General features: G+C 35.1%; 2 protein-coding genes across 11 annotated transcripts in view; one reads left to right on the forward strand and one right to left on the reverse strand.

The window, feature by feature from the left end:
- Positions 1 to 1,924, forward strand: part of tm9sf4 (transmembrane 9 superfamily protein member 4) — a 59,693-nt gene extending 57,769 nt beyond the window's left edge. Inside the window, exon 18 of the mRNA XM_072241576.1 lies at positions 70 to 1,924. Within this exon, the coding sequence (XP_072097677.1) occupies positions 70 to 219 (150 nt within the window). The 3' untranslated portion in view covers positions 220 to 1,924. The remainder of the gene's footprint in view (positions 1 to 69) is intronic.
- Positions 1,925 to 4,208: 2,284 nt separating this feature from the next.
- The window catches only part of plagl2 (pleiomorphic adenoma gene-like 2), a 134,436-nt gene continuing 122,132 nt past the window's right edge, over positions 4,209 to 16,512 (reverse strand). For all 10 annotated transcript variants that reach the window (XM_072241634.1, XM_072241654.1, XM_072241644.1 and 7 more), the window contains one exon: positions 4,209 to 9,633. In XM_072241634.1, the coding sequence (XP_072097735.1) occupies positions 8,376 to 9,633 (1,258 nt within the window). In that variant the 3' untranslated portion in view covers positions 4,209 to 8,375. The remainder of the gene's footprint in view (positions 9,634 to 16,512) is intronic.

A 16,512-nucleotide genomic window follows, 5' to 3' on the forward strand; every position in this document is an offset into this window, starting at 1 on the left:
TACTTTTTATTATTTTGACATCCACATCCTCAAACAATTCTTGATTTAAATACTTTTTTTTCTCTCTAGTTGGATATTGTGGAATTCATCCCATCATTGCTGTATTTTGGCTACACAACCCTGATGGTGCTCTCTTTTTGGCTACTTACTGGGACGATTGGATTTTATGCTGCATACATGTTCATACGCAAAATCTATGCTGCTGTAAAAATAGACTGAAAAGACAAACTTGATGATGTTTGGTTTATGATGGGCCTTCCAACTATAAAAGTTAATGAACATATTGACAAGCAACTCTAGATTCTGAAGATTATTATTTTGAAAAATTTCTTTCAACTTGGGGCAATGCACGATGTTCACTTTTGGTGTGAGTGGGCAACAATGTTTATAAGACTTTTTTTTTAAATACTTGTTTGATTTTAAAAACGGGGCCCCTTTTGGAGAACAGACATAGAATGCTGAATAAATACTAATTTTTTTTAGGAAATAACTATCCCATTTCTGCCCAATGTCATTATAATTATACATTAAAAACTTAAGTTTTACTTCCTATTGATTATTGATATGCCAGACACTTTAAAAATCTATGACTGGAAATATATTTGCCTCTTAAGGAGCCATACCTTAAATGTTGAAGTATTTTACAAATAGGTAGGAAATGGTTGTGTCTAGAAATAGAACTACTTTGTAGCCAGACCCAATTTACAAAACAATTCTAGAAAATAAATTGCAATTTTTGTCTGATCAAAGAAATCCATTACTTGTAATTTGAATGCAGCTCTATTAACTTGAAGTTTTTTTTTAAAATAAGGACAGAATACATATAACTCAAAATATCATGGTGACTTACTTTACTCATCTTTTATTATGAATGTCCATTCCATTGATTGCTTTAGTGAAGAAAGCCAAGATGCTCAATGTCCTGGAATGAAATGCCTATAATTTGATGGATTTCCTATTTTCAACATTTGCACATCCAGTTGAAGTACACCATGTTTGAACATGTATTAGTATTGAGCCAAACAATTGAAGTAGATCATACACCAAAAAAGTTTGTCCAGGTGTAAATAATATTTCCCCATGTGATTGAAAGAACCATACAAGCAGAAGCCTTAAATTTCTCTAGGTGCATATTCAAAATGCCTACAGATTTGTTAGTTTTAAAGGTGGTTTATTAAGTGTTTAAAATTGCTGTACTGACCAGCATTTTGGCGTGCACCTTCATTAAAAGACTATGGTGTATTTCTAGATGTGAATATAGAGGCATATCTGCAAATTTCGATAGAAATATTGAAGTATTCATAAAAGTTTGAGCACATCTAAATTGATTTCATGGTTTCTGTAAAGTGCCGATTTAAAGGCCTGCAAAACAGCATTCTGGGGAGAAAAAAAGCTGCACTTTCTTTATGAAGTGCATGGGTAACACAGTAAGGAGATGGTGTTAAATACTTAATAGCACTAACTTAGCTTTTTACATATTTTCTTTTTCCCTTGGATCACTTATTGAAAATGAATTACAACTTATACAATTGGAAGTGTATAAAGAGTAAACATGTTTCTTATTGTGTTGGAATCTGTTATTAGAATGAATGAGAAAATGACCACAATGCTTATTTACTAGTCTGCTGTTGAAGTATTACAAAATACTGCACTGACTTCATTCAGGACAGAGACCACCAGTTTTTTTTTGTCTGTTTGACAATTAATCAATAGATTAGCTTTTCTGTACACTTCTTTAATAATTGATAGTAAAATAGCTCTCAACAAGGGAAAATGGGTGATATTAAGTTTACTGTGATTTAAATTTTGTACATTTCTAAATATTTAAATGCTGCATTAGATTATTTTTCTTTAGTGGTTCCATGGGATTCATTTGATTTTGTGACTTTCATGCAATGGTGTAAATAAACAATTTTGTACTTTTTGCTTTTGGTCATAGGCACTGTAAGTATGTAATTGTTTCCAAAGGCATGCTACTCTTCATATAATGAGTATAAAAGTGTTTCAACTTTCTTTTATACATTTCTGCAGTCATGTTTTGTATTTTTCCATAATGCTTTTCCATAATCATTGTATGGGTTAGAGATGATTGCTCAAATTAAACTACACAATCCAATCCGAAAAATGCATAATCCAAAAATTTTAATCATTTAGGGTCTTTAGGTGAAGATAGGCTGTCATTGCTAAACTGCAGGAACATTTTTTTCTGAGTCCTTGCTGTCTCCATATGCCCCTTGTAAAGCTAGAAATGAATAGATTTTTAAATATAGCTATTTGGATCTTGAATGATAATTCAAATGCTGTTTGTCTACAACATTAATATTTTCTAATTCTTTCTCCAAATACTATACTAAATCAATTGATCTTTATTACATTGAGGTTTTGCAGTGTTCTTTTAGCCTCATCAAAATAGAAGGAAAATTATGTCCAAGAAGCAATGAACCAAACTTTACAGACTACAGTAACAATACTTGTAGTTAATTTGTTAACTGAGTAAAGAATTTTTGAAAGCTGATTTTATTCAGAGGTAGATCTACATAAATTACTTTTCATTCCTTTATACCTCTATCATTGGTCACCTTTGAAAGAGGGATGAGTAGCACCCCACATATTTTTGAAGTTGGCATATACATTCTTACAAGACTTTTTATGACCATTTCTAAGAAAAAGTTAGAGTCTACTGGTCTGATAGCCTGGTATGAACGCTAGAAGATGTGTTTAGTTGCATTTTCTATTCTCAGCATATTTATTACTACTTTTGATGTACATTAGCTTACAATTAATGTCACATTTTAATATTCTGTACAAATAACTTTTTTTTGTTCCAAGTTGGTTCATTTAACTAGAAACGCTTATACACATCATGGAAGCTATTCTAATACCCAGCTTTTCTCAAAACAAAACTTAATTGAGTGTCCTCTGAAAAATGTGAAAAATTGTTTCATCATTTAATAAACTTGCACTACCTTAATTGGAAAGAGACAAATATACTTTAAAAAATCTGAAATTTAAATTCCTTACTAAAACACCTCTTTGCACAATTTAAATGTAGGTATTCTAAAAACACAGAATTCCTAGTACACCTTTGAACTGGGGTTTGTAATGTTATAAAATATTTACATTTGCTTAACTTTTTGCAGTTCCTGTGGTAAAGACCAACTAATGGCTGCAGACTTAAAACCTCCATATGGATAGCTGCCTGTTACTAAAAAGTTAAATGATTAACAACTCAGTTGTTATCACTAAGGCAATGTAAGAACAGGCCAACAAAATACAATAGATGAAGCCATTAGATGCAAAAACAATTAACATTGATCTCTCCCATTTCACGCACATCTGCTCCCCTCCCTCTTTCTTTCTCCCTAGGCCTCCTATCCCATGATCCTCTCCCTTCTCCAGCCTCGTATCCCTTTTGCCAATCAACCTTCCAGCTCTTAGCTCCACCCTCCCCCTCCTGTCTTCTCCAATCATTTCAGACCTCCTCCTCCCACTATCAAATCTCTTACTATCTCTTCTTTCAGTTAGTCCTGACGATGGGTCTCAGCCCAAAACGTGGACTGTATCTCTTCCTATAGATGCTGCCTGGCCTGCTGCATTCACCAGCATTTTTTGTGTGTGTTGCTTGAATTTCCAGCATCTGCAGATTTCTTCGTGTTAACATTGAATTCATCAATTTATATCCTTTCGATGCAGGGTGAATAGCTTGTGTGTGGTTTAATTATCTGTTGCCAACCTGGTTGAACACAGATTAAGAAAACCTTAAAACCACCCATTCATAGGAAATGCAGAATCTGTCAGTTTTATTGTGCCAAATTCTCCAAAAGGTCTAGATGCCACTAAATAAATCAGGCAGCACTGGACTAGTGGGTTGTATAAAAGGTTGATTAAATCAGATGCTTGGCTTAGTTATTACACTCTTATTATGATCCATAAATAGGCAATGACCTTACTTTGAAGCTAGAAGAATTGTGACAGTTAACAATAGAAAAACTATCAAAAAACACACACATTTAGCAATGCAGTTAAAGTTCTGTACTCCACAGCAGAAAGCTTCCAATGGTAAATGAATACCAAGCATATTTATCTTTCTGCATGGTTTCTCTGTACTAAGATAGCAAATTTAGTCCTGTTAATAGTTTATGCAAACCTTGAAATGATGCCTGCCTTCAGAAGGAATCAGAATGAATGTAAATAATGAACATTTAGCAGTTCAAGCTCCATTGTTTAATTGTTCAAAAGTAACATGGTAGCAGTCAATGTATAATGTACAATAAGTAAATATGTTTGAAGTACTTCTTTGGATCTACCAATAAATGTCCAACAAATTCAACTGCAGCAACAGATTGCAAATGAAACCTGAAAACACTCATGTAAAAATGTGATTATATTGCTCTTAACCTGAAATACATTTGTACAAATACCAGTAGTATGTAAATAAAATGCTATATAAAAATAATGATTACCATATGAAGTAAACATCCTGTCATGACAGAATGCAGTAATTTATAAACAAAATGCAGGGAAAATACTATTTACTATACAATATATAAAGGACAGAAATGGATTGCAGTTTTTCCAACTTTTACTAGCGATCTGTTGACACTTTGTGGATTCCACATATCAAGTGTTTTACACATTCACTTTAGTCCTAGGTGAGGCTTGGCACATGGTAGAGTGAGAGAGGAAATCATTTTAGCAGTAATTAGTGCTTTTTGAGGAAGCAAAACATTTTCAGTCTTCGGTCATCCACTGCAGAAAAATCCAGCAAATACCAATATGATGGCTGTGCCTTAAATCCCAAAGATAATTCATTTTCATTAGGAGCAGGCACATTTATTTTTTGAAAAAATATAAAATGGGCAAATTACTTTATCTTGATCTGCTTTCATTCAGTCCTAAAATATCAGTACAAATATAGACAATACTCTTAACTGTAAAGAACTTTACAAAATACAGAGAAATTGTGCAACTATGGAAGCACACTGACTCTAGGCCATCTGATGTATAAATCATTAGTAAACAATTCCAAAGGAGGATACAACTTGTACAACTCCAAATACGGTGATTAAACCTTTGAATAATGTAGACTTGCAGCAATAATTAAAACATTTGGTGTCTCCACCATCCAGGTTCAAACAAGAGTAGGATCTGAGTGAGTCTGGTTTACACAATAAGTTGGTTTATGCATCAGACATCCCAAGCATTAAAGAATGAGCAGCTGAATGGTAGTAATACAAGAACACTGTAATGCTCTGTCATAATACTAAAACATCTAACAAAAACGGCACTTCATAAAAGATTAATTACGAGTTTATGGTGCTGAAGATATATTCTCCTATAAAGATTTCTGAAAGTGCTAGAACTGCAAATTAACCACACAAGAGCCTTACAATGAATACAAGAAATAAGTTCATTGAAAATTAAGCACTTGTTGAATGTGCAGGTGAACAGAATTTCTAGAGTACAATTCCAATAATCTGGTACCCAATAGTTCCAAATTCCTGCAGCCCTGTTTTCCAGTCTCCCTTTAAACATACCAGGTTCACTGGAAAACATATAACTACTGTGAAGTATCAAAAAAGAATGAACCAAAAATATCTTGGGTTATTAATAATATTAAATAGTCCAGAAAATCCAAAAATATTGATGAGGATGCCAGATTATCAGTTTCGCTGCACTTGATTTTGACCTTAAGGATAACTAAGACTTATCTATCCACAGTTGTCTCAACACATTTCCTTCCAAAATATTCGTGATGTAAACAATTATCCTTTGTTGCAGGGAAAATTAAAGCATGATACAAATTAACAATTTTTCCATTCATACTACGTCTAAAATTTCTTAAAATAGTGAATTTAGGAAATCCAGATAGTTGCTAATACGTTACTGTACAATTGCTGTAATTAATTGTCTGCATTTCAATTGACAGGAATTCCATGAAAGTTCTTCAGCAGAATAATTTGGCAGTGATATTATTTAATCCTAATTATACAAAAACTAATATGCGTGAGTTACAAGAGGAACATTTATTTTGTCATGGAGACCTAGGCTTTTGTATATCCACAGCAAAAAAAATTACTTCTATTTGTTTCTAAATAGATTGCGAACTAGCCTTCATATTCATTGTAAGCCAGGTGTAGTTTTTTTCCTAGGTTTTATAACAAGAAACATGCATGAGGTGGTGTGTTGTGTCTTTGTGAGGTCCTGCTCAAAAACAACTGTGAAATAAGGAATCAAATAGCTCAAAGCCTCAGGTGGCCAGAATAAGGCACTGTCAGGAGAGGCAAAATAGTAACGGAACTAAAATCTTTACATTAAAACACAAGCATAACGTAAAAATCTTTGAGACCCTGACTTAATATTATCAGGGTATTCTTAAATCAAACACCCTGTTCTGTATCCTTTCTAGATCTCACAGTTCCTAAATACAAAGAAAAGATACAATATTTTCAAAGTACATATTCACTATATAAAGGTCTAGCGATATTCAATAAATTTTTAAGATTACTACATCTACAAGCCAACAATGCATTTCTTGCAGAAAATGGTTAAGAATTCAATTAGCTTGTGTTTAACTACTATTTGGAGCTAAATTTTCTAAAATATGCATTATAAGTATCATACAGAGATGTATATCATAATGTCTTTTGAAGATACATTTGGGTTTTAAATGAATAGGCAGAAACAATTTAGGGTTATTACTCAGGTGTAAAAGGCAGGATGATTAAAATATTAGAAGCAACTGCATTATAATAAAGCCATAATACCTCCCCGTTAAGCTATGAGTTGAGAGTGTTCAGTGTGTCTTTAACAGTAAAATTAGTGTTGGAAGGAAAACTCCACCACACACATTTACATTCTGGCTATTATGACATTAAAATTTTTATTTAAAATACTATACTTTAAATTGTGCCACAAATCTGGAGGCAAGAAAAAAACCTGAAATAGTTTAGAAAAAAAGACCCAGACTTGTGTAAAAATCTGCATCTAAATTTGATCAAACAGCTGGGATTATTTTGTACATGTGCGTACCTTTGTTGCAATCCATGTGGTCTACTTTGACTTAGTCTGTTCCTTTCAATACTGCTTGCAAATGTTACCTCTAGTGAGAAATGCATTTACAGTGCTTGGAGTGAACACCAGAGTGTTCCTTGATTTAGCAACCTAATGATCACCTAGGTGCTCAATCTGTACCCTAAATTAATCAGCAGTAGAATTTACAACTACTGATTTCTTTAAACATGTTGCACATCTTATCTTTGTTGTAAGTGAGCTACTGGTGTTGTTTAAATCTCTCAAAAGCAGATTACTGCATGAGTTCTTGTTACAGCTCCATGCAACACAGTAAGATGTTTATTAATATATCGACCATGGGTTAAAGTGTTCATATAAATAAATGACATTTACCCTCATGAGAAATATTTAAATATGAAAACCGCTGCTTTCCTATAAAAAATAAATAGGATTCAATGGTAAGTTTTAGAAACCCAGAATGACAAATATCATCATATAAAAAAGGCTAGGATTATTATTTCCAACATTCTTAACTTAGTGTCCATAGGGACTGTTTCTGATGGTTACTTTAATCTGCATTGATAATTATACCTAAAATGGGTTAATGCTACTGTTAAAATGAAGACAGCCACAAGAACGTGCTGAGCAATTACCTACAGATATTACACACAACATCTAGGCTCTATCTTTTTGAATAGTTAAAGAAGTCAATTATGCTTCGTGAGAATTTGCAAGTTAATATGTACAAAATGTGTCTAGTTTGTTAATTATTTTAACGATTCACATTATGGGCACAATCATTTTGGCCATGCAAAAACCTCTTCTTACAGTGATCTTACTGTGGGACAGAATATTTCTGTTAAAAAAGCTTAATATGGACAGCTGGCCAAGCCAGATTGACAAAGCAGAAGCCAATGTATTTGCATAATGCCATAATAACTAGATTTATAATTTATCCCATCCTTCACTAATTTTTCTCTAAAATTCTCTCTCAGACATTTAACTCATGGAATAACTTTACATTTGTAACAGATCTCCAATGAACGTTAAAAAAGTATGAATCATCTAGCTAGCTGGGGAGTAATTTTCACATTAAAACTCATCCACTTCTCTGAGTTCTGATATGTTCAGTCCCCATGTGGATTTGTATCCATGTTGAAAGTGTACAAAGCAAAAGGCTCAATGTTTATGAATGCCTAAGTTGCTAACGGACTTTTAAAACGCCATATTATGGATTAGATTGGATAACGGAAATTGCCTTAATCAAAGCTTCAGCTTCCCCTCGAGTTCCAGAAAGCTTTGTGCGCTTCAGTAGATTCCACTCCAAGCACAGACTACTAAATAATACATCCAACAGCAGTTCACTGGAATGCCTGGTGGAAACGTGGCAATGTTGTTGTGCTCAAACTGGTAGTAAAGACCGGAGACAATGGATGAAGAGGCCCAAGGCTTAGGCCATTTCCAGATCCTTGGGAGTCCTGCAGTTGAGGCTGAAGAGAGGTAAGTAAAGACTGAGGCTCACTTTGTGTATAGCCCATTACCAGCCCCCCTGCTGAAACAGGTGGATTGTATGTAGGGTGGTTCAGTGGTAAAAAGCTCAGCAAATGGGAAAAATCCATGTTTGCTGTACAGAGGGAGTCAGTAATTATAGCAGGGCCTTTGGAGAGTAAATGTTCACCAGAAATGTCATCCAGAGGCCCAGTTTGGGAATCTAAGCCTACTTTAGTTGGTGCAGGCTGAGATTCATGGGATGAAAGTGGCAAACTGCTGTGCAAGTCCATTAAGTAACTTTCCATTTCAATTTTTGTTGGCTTCTCAGGCAAGCCAGTGGCATATGAGGTAGATCCAATCTGATACTTAGAAGGGGGTTGAGGAGGTGCTGAATGAATTGAGGACGGTGATTCCATCTGGCAACCCATTCCCATAGCTAGAGAACTAGCAACCAGGCTATGTGATGATCCTGAATTTGTCATGGCTTGAATGTGTGAACTGTACATGCTCATTGGCAAACTAGTAAATGGCTTACTTACTGTCTCCTTAGAAGCCATACACATCATTGGACTAAGTTCCTCCTTCACTGTTACAGGTGGACTGCAGTGAATCAGACCCATTACATCAGATGGCTCAGTCTTAATTTTCAGCAACTCCTGCGAATGACTCTTCTTCATGTGTCTTGTCAGGTGGTCCTTTCTCCCAAACCTCTGAGCACAATACTGACAAAGAAAGTCCTTCCTGCCTGTGTGGACTACCATGTGTCTCCGAACATCTTTCCGAGTGTAGAACCGTCGGTCACAGTGGTCACACTGGTGCTTTTTTTCCTTGACTCCACTTGACGACTTGCCTGAATGGGATTTCAGGTGTTCAAGCAAAACCTCTGTGCTCTCAAATGTCTGAAGGCATACTTTACAGGTTAGGTCACCATTGGTAGCAGCGTGCAGTGCTAGGTGACGCTTGTAGCCCAGCTTGGTGTTGTAGTTTTTGCCACATTCTTCACACTTGAAGGCTTCTTTATTTGGATCATGAGTCTGAAGGTGGTTCTTCAGATGATCTTTCCGGTGGAACATTTTTTCACAGTAGGTGCACTTGTGTGTTTTTTGTGGTGAATGTGTGGCCATGTGCCTAAACAAAATAATAGTGAATACAAATCAGGACTGTGAGCAGTTCTCAATCTACTTAAAAATAATTAGTAATATGATCAGAATAGATCAATTTACTGCTGATTACAAACAGCTGTAGACTTGGTATTTAAGTTCAATTACTTAAAAATAATCCTTTCAAATCACAAGTATACAGACATGATTTATACTAATGTTATAAAATGTTTTAGAATTAAAACAAGAAAATGCAAAATATTATTCAACATTTTGAAATTAAAATGGACATTACAATACTCAATTATACAAAACTGTTTTCCATCTCGTTTTGTTAACAATGTTTTATTTTTCCAGGAGATATAAAGCACAGAAATGCAATCCTTATGTAAACCTAACAAAAAAAAATACAATTTGTTGTTGTGAACAATTGCACACATCATAACATTAGTATTTAGCCAATCAAATAACGATAATGTAGAAAACACAGGAAAAATAGCCATGCAGAGCGAGGCAGAGGGTGCCTACTCTATTTAAGATAGCAAAGGAAGTGGAGACAGATCAATGGATGTGAGTGCATAGAGTTAAGACCCAAGGGATGACTGAACATTAGCCAAAAGATTAAGCCATCTGACATTTCAGAGCATTTGGGTTATCAAGTTGCATTTCCAAACTAGGCTGAAATATCAACCAGATTTGTCTGCTATTGTAAATAATTCCTTCACATTCCTGGTCTTATTATACACTGATTTTTACTCTCTTGCCAAATTTTCAATGCCAAATTCATTCTTCATTGTCACATTACACGGGGATTCCATAACCTCCATCATCTTCATTAGTGCCCATTATCCAAATGAGATTTGCTTTGACCAGGCACTACAACTGAGCCAGACCTGATTATCACTTAATGTCCGTCCATACATGCACACTTTCAGAAGGAGTTAACGGATAATGATTTCAACTGATAATTAGGTGATAAGCCTCCCAGTCCAAAGAAACCCTGCTTGAAGTGCCATTACCTGCATCACAGTGAGATCAACTCCTGATTTAACCCAATGGTCTAAGTACCTTAATTGCTCATTGTCAAATAAGTAAATCCAATCCCATGTTTTCCTACCCTCACAAGGCAGCTAACATCCATGAATTGTGGGAGGCTTGAAAAGCCATGTAAATGTTCAGAAGCAAAAATGCTAAATTAAACACAAATTGATAGAAATTCCCAAATATTATCAAGTGACTGCCTGGGTGTCTGGATGTACAAAACAACAGACATTTTTTGTGGGCTTCATAGATTCACATCATGCAATCTTGGGGGGGGGGGGGCTACATGCAAAGTTCAGTATTCCTATTAACTTGTACAACTCAATATATGGGTTCTGACCAGTATCAACGAGATATTTAACAACAAAGCAATAGTATTAACAATGAACATTTTTTAGGCATCTAGATTTACAAAATAAGGATAACTTGTAAAGTCACACAGAGGTAAACAGAACTAAATTGACTCACATTTTTGGATATTATTGCAACAATGGTAATAGCTTGATGTACTAGGGGCATGACCATCTTCACAAGATGTGTCTGATAGGTTTATAGACTGGTGTGAAAATGATTGACATGACTGCTGAAATTATTCTTTTAAACTTGTGGTAATGACAGGTAAGGAGAAATAAATTTAAAGAGTTATGGTTTTGTGCAAGCTGACAAAGTATAATGAATGAATTTTCTTGGTAGGAAATTCCAATTTTTTTTCTATTTAGCATGTGCAAAACTTCCAGTTAGTAATTAAGTTCTTAACGGCCTGAATCACTGTATGAAGTATTTTCTACCAGGACTTTGACAGACAGAATAACCTAGTTTTCAAAATACTATTTGAATTTGCAGAACCAACAAGGTCTGACCACCTGCATTATCTAGATGATCTTTTAAAAGACCAAAAAGCATCACCTAATTTTTTTAATGTTTCTACACAGAAAGTTTTGATATACTGTTTCTATTTAATGAATTGCTAAACTTCCTCATTCTACTGGAAAGTTACTTCTTAAAGTTCACTGAGACTATGAATCAAGTAGTCACATCAAATATCCACTCTGAAGTAGATATTTTAAACGTGGAAAGCAATAGGTTTGTATGATATTCCTATGCACACAATAATAATGATGTTAATCGACTTACTTTAAAAAGTTATACATTCTTTAAAAGAACATCAAATCAGTGTACCAAGGGCTTAACTGTTTAACATAATAATTACATCTGGTATTAATACTATCGGTAACAAAAAGAGGCCATTTCTTTCTGTGCCATGATCCTTTGGTATTCTAGGAGTTTAGCTGGTGTATCTGATTCAGAAGAATACAAGTAAGCCCAAACTTAACAATCAATTAGCAGACAGCTCTGGTCATACCAAAGAAATGCTTTAAACAACCACCATAGTTTGGTTTATTTTTGCTTTAGTACTGCATTATCTAACCCCAATAGTGCAAAAAATGGAGATAGAAATCAACTTTTTAAAACATAAATCAACTATGAATAAAAAATAGACCACATTGAAATCAAAAGCATTGTGTGCCAGCAATCATTTGTTACTATGATATTGCTGAAGAGAAAGAGTGCTGTCATTTTTCAAACACAGAAAACTGAGAAAACTTCCACCATATATTTTGTGTAACAAAAGTATAACTTACTTTTAAAGAGGTTATGATTTTGTTACAGTGCAAGCAGAAAACTAATGGCAGACTGAACTGATTAGAACACAGTGAATAGCTTTAATTAAAGATTAAGGATGTATTTAATTGTAATTTTGTTACAAATATATAAAGCAAGCAAGGTGAGATGTGCCATAATACCAACAGATCCATCAGCTGTAACAACATTCAATATTTAGGGTAGTTAGTTGCAGGATGGAAGGTGGGTAGGCATTGGGCACGGTTTGCTTTACAGAATTTAGTTTCTGTTGTCTAATCAGTTTTTATTTTTAAAACAATCTGAGGTTCTGAAGTAAAATTCACATCATACTTGTGTATCCAGGTGATTTTGTTAAGCAAAATTCACAGACTATTTCGATTGCTGAACTGAGTCTTTCAAAATAAACTTTTAACAAATTCCTAATGTTTTCATCTAATATTTCTTCAGCAATTCCTTTCTTCTAGAAGTGAGGAATTCTGACGGGCAGAACGTACATTGAGCAATCCAAACACAATCCTGTTGCATTCCTTTAAATACAATTACTGTATATAACCAGTCTAAAATTAACAGTTGCTTGACGGAGGAAGCGCAACACCATTAACACGTCAATGTTCAATTCAGCCAAAGCAAAGTCTTTTCATTTGTAAATTTATATGTTTTACTACACATTCAAGAGTAAAAGAAATTTAAAAACCTAAAAATGCTGAAATACAAATTATAATACAAATAAGCTGAGAATTTTTTTGTTAAACTCTATTTGCCTACACATTGTAGCACTGACTTTCAACTTCATTAAAAAGTCAAATGGCAGTGGCGGTAATTAAAACAATGATCAATCTGCAGAAACTCAGAACCACCCAGGTCTGCTGCAAATCCTGATGAAAGTCAGTCAAAAAGCTATCACAGACAATTAAAGAATTTGAAGTTCTGGGGTTAAAAAAAAGCAGTGTGTAAAGCAAAGGTGTGGAGAACAGATGTTAAGAGGTAAAAGCACATTATGAAATGATGCAAGGATTATGAAATGGAACGGAGTATATTTAAAACAATATAGAAATTAAATAAAGATGATAAACAATGGAGATAGAAAGGGAAAAATGATAGCTAAAGTTAAAAAAAAAGAGCTAGAATTATTATGAGTTATAATGCATTATTAAATGCATTTTAACCAAATTACATTGATCAATGGAAGATAAACTAAGCTTTCTTCAGGGCAGTATGAAATAAGTAGCTCTTGGAAGTTCACTATCATCAAAAGGGAAATTTTTAGATCATTGAAATAAAACTTCAACAGCACAAAGATAAACTTTCCACCCATTAGTTCAATACAAGCCTTAATGTTCCACAGAATGTCCCTACTTTACCTCACTTCACCATAATCAATATATTTTCCCACCTCATTCCTATTTGAACATTGCCACTAATTATTCAAGGCAGTGCAATCACTCTGTGGCCATGAGCTCCACATTAATACCCTTAAAATAAAGTGGATTGCCATTTCTGAATTTTCTACATACTCTCTTGTATTTGCAATTATGGACTCTTCCCATAAACAGAAACATTCTCTCTAACCCTATCTTATCTAAGCCCTTCAGAATTGTAAAAGACCAATGAACTCAGTTTGGCAATGCTGCAGTCCATTCCCGTAGTAGTTGGAGATCGAAGAAGCAACTTTCAGAGGGAAGGTTAAAAAAAATAGAATTTTGGTTGCAGGATGGAGGTCACAAGCACAATCTGATTTCCTCCATCACTAACCCCCCCCCCACCCATCCCCAACCTGTCTTCCTATGCCCTCCTCTCACCCAGTGAAGTTTCTATCTCTTCTGACAAAAAAATGGGTAGATCTGTTAACTACAGCTCTCCTATGGACCCAGAGAGCTTTCCTGGTGTTAGTTCTAAATGATGCAGTGGTGGTAAAGGCTAATGACGAGCAGAATGGTTGTGTAGAGGTGGCTAGTTGACATCACAAGGATTACAGTGAGAAGAGGCTCCCAGAGTCTGAAAGAACAAAGTAACATTCATTCATTAAGCAGGGAGAAATCACCTGTGGCAATAAGGAAGGTAGGCAGCAAGGAAAACTAAATACAAAGCTAGAAAGAAGGCAACATTTATGTGTTCTGTGGAGAATAGAGGAACAACAACTACAATATAAAAATAAACATAAATAAAGAATGCAGGAGGTCGTGCCTAATTAACAGAAACCAGGAGATACTGTGAGGTGCAAAGTGTTTAGGAACTCTGAAGGAGACTGTCACAGATGGAGAATGTGCGCTCAGATACATGACATGCAGCTGTTGCTTTGCTTCACATACACAGGTGTAACTTAAGTGTGACCAATCATCAGAGAAATGCAGGACCTTAAATATATATTTTTATGGTATCTCTTCTGTTCCTAGTCATGTGGTAAAAGCATTTTGCACTCAATAAAAGTCACACTTGTGTAGTGCTTTCAAATCTAGATAAATGCCCCAAGGCCATGTTTTCCACCATGATGGCAGTTACCAGATGTCATGAATCAAGAATCCAGAGGTGACTAAATTTTTCAGTAAGTAAAGAATTGGTTTTTGCAAGGAACTGCCACAATTATATGTATTTGTTGGTAAAATTGCAAGATAAAAGGAAGACTATGCATATACTTCCTGATTTTTGCATGTATTCTTTAAAAATAACATTATTTCTGTTTCACTACAAGGTATGAAGGAGTTCATAATTGCTCAGCCAATTTGTGTAACTGTTGTGGGAATGAGGAATAAGAAGGAAGCCTAGCCAACACAGTAGCAATACAAAAGGTAGAAAGCAGCTTTCAACTTATTGCGAGATGACGACAACATTCCAACACTCTCAAAAAGTTGAACGTTGCCTATAACAGTTCAAAAACTGACAAGTTGCATTAAGATATGACATGCATCATGCATTCCTGATGGAATTTTAAGTGGTAGTCAGACAGATTTACAACTTTCATGCTGAAGTGAGAGATAGATTATATATATTACTTGGTAAGCAAGTTTTATGCATTTAGCTATATAGTGTATTTGGTATTTTCCGCAGAAGCCCAGAGCATGTGACTTCATCTCTCCAGTGGTAAGTTGGACATTTCTATTGAGGAACAGAGATATCAGCTAACATAACTAGATGTTGATCTGTAAAAATATTAACCCAAGATTTGGACAGTTGGGTCTTAAAAAGCAGACGGGGTTTATAAAATCAGGACTTCATAGTAGTTTCACAGAGTGGGTAATAATTGAGGAATGATTACCAATGGTAGGGCAAGGAGATGCAGAAGGCCGGGATGATGTGCAAAACTTGGTATAGAACAGGGCATGGAGACCAAATTTTCAGATGAACCAAAGTACTGAGGTGTGCAGGTTGACCATAAGAGCAATGCCACTGTCAAGTCCAAAAGTAATTTCAATGAATGAATCATGGGTCGATGTAGGCAATGTTACAAAGTCAGGAAACAGCAGAATCGGAATAGCGATAACTAAGGTCAGATCAAGGGTTAGGATTTAAAGAAATACATTGTAAAAGTCTGGGTCAGCATGAAAACTTGACAAGAAGGGAGTAGTGATTGGCTCCTTTGAATCCATGGCCATCATACCCAATCACAATCAACTGCTGATTAGTTCTGAAACTATAGTTAATCTATCTAAAACAGCCTTTGTGAAAAGGGTCATGTTTCAACAAGGCAGTGTGAAACAGCGTTTTCAGATTCTTGTACTAGATAACACAGCCTATGTACAGGAATCACAAGCTACTGAAATGGCTTGTCCCTCCTCTTGATTAAAGATACTGGTTAGATATACCCATTCACCATCAACAATTTGAGGAAATCAGCCAAGGACTTTATTGGAAGGTGTATAGTTTTGTTGTCTGGGCACAGCAGTTAAGACTTAACGCCTCACGTTTCAGTGATCCTGATCTCAAGTGCTGAATATATGCAGTTGCCCAGTCACCCTGGTGCTATATGTGCTTCCTCCATCCTAAAGCTGTGCTGGTGGGTTAACTGACTACTGTAAATTCTACATAGTCTACATGGGCGTTAGAAGAACTGGAAGGTGATGGGCATATGAGAGAAAATTGGCGACAGGTAAATACGTGTGGGAACGCTCAGAGCAAGCATGGACACAGGCTGTTTTGGCTTCTTCCTCCTGGAGTTCAGTACCCAAAAGAGACTGCAATATTCATGTGGGCAAGAACCAATAATCTGTTATTCAATTAAAACAAA

Source organism: Mobula birostris, chromosome 2 (genome assembly GCF_030028105.1).
Source record: "Mobula birostris isolate sMobBir1 chromosome 2, sMobBir1.hap1, whole genome shotgun sequence".
NCBI lineage: Eukaryota > Metazoa > Chordata > Chondrichthyes > Myliobatiformes > Myliobatidae > Mobula > Mobula birostris.